Source organism: Ursus maritimus, unplaced genomic scaffold (assembly GCF_017311325.1).
Source record: "Ursus maritimus isolate PB19 unplaced genomic scaffold, ASM1731132v1 scaffold_32, whole genome shotgun sequence".
NCBI lineage: Eukaryota > Metazoa > Chordata > Mammalia > Carnivora > Ursidae > Ursus > Ursus maritimus.
In genome coordinates, this window is record NW_024425786.1 from 19,848,649 (window position 1) to 19,854,934 (window position 6,286).

Here is a 6,286-nt window from a genome sequence, read left to right on the forward strand (position 1 = left end):
GGAAANAGTGCATGGGAGCTGTTAAGACACGGTGTGCCCAATGCAGGGTTCTTGGCATAGCCTGTACAGATTCTTAGTTGTACGGAACAAAAGGAAGAGAGGGAAAGAAGTAAACCTGAGAAAGTTTAAAATAGTGTGGAATGGCAGGAAAAAACCAGCCTGGAGATCTGAATTCAAGTCTTGCCTGTGCCACCAGCCCTGTAACTTCAGGCTAGCCACTTCCCTTTTCTGAGCCTAGTTCCCACATCCATAAAATTTAGGTATCAGGTTAAACAAACTGATTTATAAACCAGATCTTTACCGTACACACAATGTGCGAAGCACTGTTCTGAATGCTGGTAATACTTTGGTGAATGTGGCCCCTGCTCTCACAAGCATATTTTCCATAAGAGGGAAACAGACAATGAAAGCAGTAAAATTCATAGACAGGACAATCAGGTGGTGATAGGTGCTACGAAGATAACAGAACAGAGTGATGGGTTAGTACAGGGTGCTGGATGTGGCTGGGTAGTGGGAGAAAGCCTCCCTGAGGAGGCCACCTTTCCGCTGAGACCTGAAGGTAGTGGGCTGGCCAAAGGGTGGTCTGGCAGTGAGGCACTTCAAGCAGGGGAAGCAGCAAGAGCAGAGCCAGGCAAGGTCAAGAAACAAATGCTGTAACTCTCTTACCTTCTAGGATTCTAGAAACAGTGATGCATTGCTTGTATTGTTTAGGTCAGGGATTTGTATTATGAAACCATTTATTGGTGGCACGGGGATATTTGCTTCTTACTGGTACTGGCTGGGTGGTATAGAGTCTTTCTGGGGCCCTTGGATACATCTCTGTCTCCCTGGCTCTCCCACAGTGCTGGTTGCTCAGCTGGCTCCCTGTGTAGATGCAGGCTCCATTTTAGCTGCAGACTCTAAAAGCAGACTGGAGAGAGCTGCCGCCTCAATTACTTACCCACAGTCTTGGAGGCCCTTGTAGAACCCCCTCCCATCCCACCCAGTCTTCCTCCATTCTGACAAGCCAGGGCTTTGAGAGCACAAGGTTCAGCTTTCTTGTTTTCCTGTCAGAGCAGGAGCCAGAAAATGAAACAGGAAACAGAGCGGAAGAGGAGGGGGGTGGGTAGCAGAGAAGGAAAGGAAGGAGAAATTGCTGGAAAGTAGAGCTGAAGATCTGGACAAAGTTCTGCCTCTAACGGGTGACAGTTGAGCCGTTGGAAAACATTCTGACTTGTCACAGGAGACCCCTGTCCTTTTTACAAACAGATTTTTGAGGGAATTTGGTATGGATGAAGGAAACCTTAAGAATGCATGTCTTTTTCCCTTGTGAATTCACAAAGCAAGTACAGTTCATTGCTCGGTTTTGTCTCTGCAAACAGAGTGCTGCTGGGAGCCTCATGGACTTCTAGAGATTCAAGCCACAACCTCAGGCCCCAGTCACGAGTGTGCACCACAGCTTTGCGGATTCACTGACAGGCCTCTGGAGCTGAGAACAAGTGTGTGTCACTGAAATAACTGGGGAAGAGTCTTCTCCATCTTTTTCCCTCCTCCAACTCAGGACTAACATGTGATTTCTACTTGATCCACCTTACACACAACAGTATCTTAGGACAGCTTCGGTGTCAGAGCCTGAAATGAGTCAGAATCAGAAAGAGCCATCCCTGGCCCCCACAGAACTGATGTAGGCTAGTCTTCTCTGCCTGGAGAGATAGCAACCATCCCTTTGTTCCCACCCACGTTCGTAGCTGTGGCAGAAGATAAACCCCTCCCTCGCCAGGTCTGTGGCCAGAGGCTAACCCAGACCCCAGCTCAGTTTAGAGGGCCGATAACTGAAACCACAGAAGGCTTTGGAATCCTGAGAAACAAGAAATCCACCAACGGAGTAGGATTTATTATCTATTTCCTTGAAGGAGGGTGCAAAGTTGTTCTAACAGTTTCCGTTACAGGGGTACCCACTGGCCGCTCCTCCGCTCCTCCCTAACAGCCGGTTTTGTTGAGTTAGCTGCCGCTGCTTCTTCTTTTTTGGCCCCACTTCCTACGAAAGCAACTGTTTGAATGAGGAAGAAGAGTCCTGGGGGGCGTTCTGGGCACCGTCCTCATTAGCCACCTGAGGGGGGGCTGAGGATCGAAGTAGGACACGAGGTCCCCGGTATCTGGAGGAGGGGAAAGGCAGGGGGATCCCCCACTTTCCTCACACCCGGGACGTAGGGTGCCACTGCCGGCCACAGAAACCCCAACGCTTCTTTCTATTCAGAGACCATCGATTGTGTGCCAGGCCCTGTGCTGAGCGGTTGATGCCTGACAGCGGGGAAAGTGCGGCTCTGGCTGCTGTGAAGAGGCCGCGGGGCGGCCCCCAACTCCGAGAGCCTCCTCCGCACACACACATTGGGGAACTCAGTGGATGTTTGCGGGATGCAACCTGGGCGAGAGCGCCGACTCTGCCACAGCAGCACGGACGGGCTAACTGAAGGCGGGGGAGGGGACTTGAGGCGCGCGAAGCGCCAGAGGAAACTCTTCAGGTGTCACCAAGGCGGGAAGGTGCCAAGGCGGAGGGCACGGAGTCTTGAGGCTACGCCGTCCCCGCCCCGCGCGCCCGGAGTCAACATGGCCGCCGTGGAGGGGGGCGGGGCAGCTCCGAGTCCGGGCAGGAGGGGGGCGGGGCCGCCTCGGCGGAGCCGGTGCGCAGGCGCGGGCCGCTCGGGGTCCCGGATGGAGGAGCTGAGGTTCGGGCCCCGCCTGGGAGGTCGAGACGGGCCGGCGCTGTGGACCCGGCGCCAGCTCTGGAGCCTTGGAGTTCTCGGGGTGGGGGGAGGGAAGTCGTCAAACGGAGGCCGAGGGAAATGAGGCGGAGGCCGCCGAGAAGCGGGGAGCCCCGCCCCTCCGCCATAGCGGCCTCCCGGTGCCGCCACTTCCTTTACAGACTCCTGCCCTCCCCTGCCTTCCGGCCGTAGGCCGGGTCGGGCCGGCCCAGCCGGCCCCCTCGGGAGTAGCCCCTGAGCCGCGGCCCCTTTGGGGAGAGGAGGTGCCCACTGCCCGTTTGGGACTGTGTCCGAAAGGAAAGGTTTAGAACGGGCTTCGGACCCGGCTGGGGCTGGCAGAAGTCACGGAGACTTCCCCACTCTACAGAGGACGTTGTCTTACTCCAAGGGTCCAGGGCTCCAACTTAGGCTTCCCCGGAGTCTCAGCTAGGGCCTTGCCTTCCCTAAGCGTACCCAGTAAGAGCATGCGCTGTCTTTGGACAAGTATTGGACTTGGAGTCCTGGGTGGTTACCCTGGCTCTGGAAGAGCACATCCCCTTTAGCCCGGTTGAAGGCCGGTGGGAAGACCATGAGGTTCCAGGAGGGGAAAAGATGACATTCTCTTTAAATATAGCCTAGGGTGTGTCACTTGACCCCAATGAGCCTCAGTTTCCACATCCATAAAATGGCGATGGTAATTATACTGGCCTCACAGGGTCTAATGAGATCTCTGATGTAAAAACCATGGAGATTTTTATTACTCAGTACTTGGCATATTTATCTCACGGGAAAATACGGTAAAACTAGTTGATCTAAGTGTCCTGCCAATTCAAGAGTCTGATTTCGCAAAGGGGTTGTTGGGAAGTGAGGTCTTCAACTACCCGAGAGGGACAACTCACTGGCTTTATTTTGTTTTTACTTGGTTTACCTGTAAGCTAAGTGTAGGTTACAAGTCTCCTGTGGTCGCTGGGGCTAGTGCTTGACTCTGGAGAAAGGAAAGGAAGAATGGAAGCCTGGTGAAGAGGCAGAGGTGGGTTAAGTGCTTTTCTGTCCCCAACTTTTCTTCCCCATGTGGGTGGGAAGTGAAGGAAGGGAAAAAGTGAATTCACCGTAGCCTACAGAATCAGCGGCCGTGTGAGGTTGGCCGTACTTGTTTCTACAATTCCTCTAGATTCCGCGAGTCGGATGCTGGAAATGTTGGGTGGATTCACAAACTACCGCGGCTCTGTGGGTTTTCAAAAGCTTGCCTTTGAACTGAATTTTGATGAGCAAACCGGTGTGGCGTTGTCGGCCCCTCCCTTCCTCCAGGCCTCCTCGTGATGGAGTGAGCAGCCGGCGCCCCCTTGTGCTGAGGAAAGTGTACTGTTGCTATTGGCCGATACACCAAGTGTATTGTTGCTATTGCACCCTTGCTGGAGAAATTGTATTTTCCTGTGGCTTCTGTGACTTAGGTCTCGATCTTAACGTGAGATATAGTGGGAGGAATACTTAAAGCAGTGATTTTATATCCCAAGCCAGTGAACTGGTGATGCCATATCTTGTTTTTACCCCTTCCACTCACACAGGCTTGAAATGCCTGTTGTAATGCCAGGCCCTGGAGGTATGGTTGGGAGCAAGATAGACAAAGCCGCTGCCCTCACAAGCAACTTAAATAAGCCATAACAGTAAAGACGACGAAGCAGAGTATAATGAGAGCATATCCAATAGTCTGGTGAGCATCAGAGAATTCCAGAAATAAATGATACCTACAGGTTTGATAGATATTAGTCAGATAAGAAAGAAAAGTCTTCCTGCCCTCCCTGTTAATTTCTCAGTTGAAATGTTTTTTCCTTTAGGGATAGTTCACCCCAAATCAGTGAGCTGCCTCTGGTGCTCTTGCCCCCACTTCTGGTTTCCCAGACTGGTGTTTGAATGTTCTGTAGGAGCCATTGCTACTTCTTTTAGCCCAAGGAGTTGTGTTTAAGGGAAAAAAAAAAAAAGCTTTAAAGTTCATTCCTTGCCTCAGAATGGCTTTGCAATTGTTTATACATTGCTCCCATTCCAACAAAGAGATGGGGAAATAGCAGTTTTCTCCATCCCTAGTAGTCGACTCTGTCTTCCCCCTCAGTTTGTTTTAGCAATGTGAGCTGGCTGAAGTCCTGCTGAGTGGTGGTTTTCTTTTCCTTCTCCACTTAATTTAACAGACCAGCTGAACACACATCAGAGAGCTAGGCTAGAGTGTGTAGTCATTATGGTCTTCCAGTTGAGTTCTGTGCCCCACTTTTGGGACTCTGGTTTGGGATCTAGTTTATTATTCTGGGCAAGGGGAAAAGGGCACACACCAAATAATAGCAACCACAACATGGATTTGGTGGTACTTCTTCACACTTTCGTCCACTTCACCATCATGACAATTTTGTGAGAGAAAATAGTCTGGGGAAAAAAAAACCAACAGCAGTCTGATCCCATTTTATACCTAAAGAACTGAGGCTCAGAAGGACTGAATGAGAACTTGTGAGTGACAAAGTCAGGACTTGAACCCGAGTTTTTAGTTCCTGCACAGGGGTAGCCAACAGGCTTTTGAAGATTTTCTGTGAGCCTAGTTGCCAACTGCATGCCTATCTGTGTAGAATTTTCCTGACAATACAGTGCTTCAAAGTGACACCAAGTGGTCCCATCTGTCTTCAAGATGCTTTTCCCTCATCGGGGCAGTTAGGCAGTTAAATTTGCCCTGTAATGCTGAAGGGGGAGTCTCCTGTGGAGAATGCTTTCAAGGATTTAGTTTTGTGGAAAAAAAAAAAATAACAATTTACTTTCGTCCCATGTGTGACATTTCCTCCTTGGGTTTTGGAGTTTAGAAGCCTGAGGAAGCTCAGTCCAGGCAGCAACACCCCTGAATTCCCGGTGGTGAGAGGATGTGGCCCCTGGACCCGTCCAGGAAAGAGGTGCTGAGGTTTGCAGTCAGCTGCCGCGTCCTGACTCTGGTGCTGCAGGTCAGTCTCTGATCTTTTGTCCTGAACATGCTGTTGCCACGTGACTGGGCTAGGCACTAAGAATCGTCCCCATATTCTTTCTCCCTCCCAGTTGTGCCCTTCCATGTGTTTGAAACTGTAGACACCCATACCTGATAACCGAAAGGTGGGCAGGACTCTTAGAAATGGTCTGTGGTTTTTTAAAAGATTTTATTTATTTATTTTAAGTAAACTCCACACCCAACATGGAGCTCGAACTTAGGACCCCAAGATTAAGAGTCGCATGCTCTACCAACCGAGCCAGCCAGGTGCCCCAGAAATGGTCTATTAATCCCTTGTTTTACACATGAAGCAGCAGAGGCCCGAAAGGTTCAATGGCTTCCCTAAAGATACATAGCAGGTTAGAGAAGGGCCGGAATCAGACCCCAGCTTTCCTAACTCCTGAGCTAGTGGTCTTTCCAATAGACCATGAGGTTCTGTAACCACAGATACCTTTAGAGCTAGACAGCCCAAGGCATTGCCCTGGGTCCCCTTACCAGGAGACTGAGCACGGTGGCAGTCAGTTCAGTGACACTGTCCTGAGGCCGTCTGTGTGTATTCGGTTAGTCAGCAGTG

General features: G+C 50.9%; 1 protein-coding gene across 4 annotated transcripts in view; it reads left to right on the forward strand.

Moving 5' to 3' along the window:
• The first annotated feature begins 2,635 nt into the window (after positions 1-2,635).
• PIGV (phosphatidylinositol glycan anchor biosynthesis class V) overlaps positions 2,636-6,286 on the forward strand; it is a 9,550-nt gene continuing 5,899 nt past the window's right edge. Inside the window, exons 1-3 of one of the 4 annotated variants that reach the window (XM_040619070.1) lie at positions 2,636-2,705; positions 3,656-3,750; positions 5,558-5,692. In XM_040619070.1, the coding sequence (XP_040475004.1) occupies positions 5,615-5,692 (78 nt within the window). In that variant the 5' untranslated portion in view covers positions 2,636-2,705; positions 3,656-3,750; positions 5,558-5,614. Of the gene's footprint in view, positions 2,706-2,740; positions 3,751-5,557; positions 5,693-6,286 lie in introns of those variants that run through there. The other 3 variants (XM_008694554.2, XM_008694555.2, XM_008694553.2) reach the window with 3 other exon arrangements.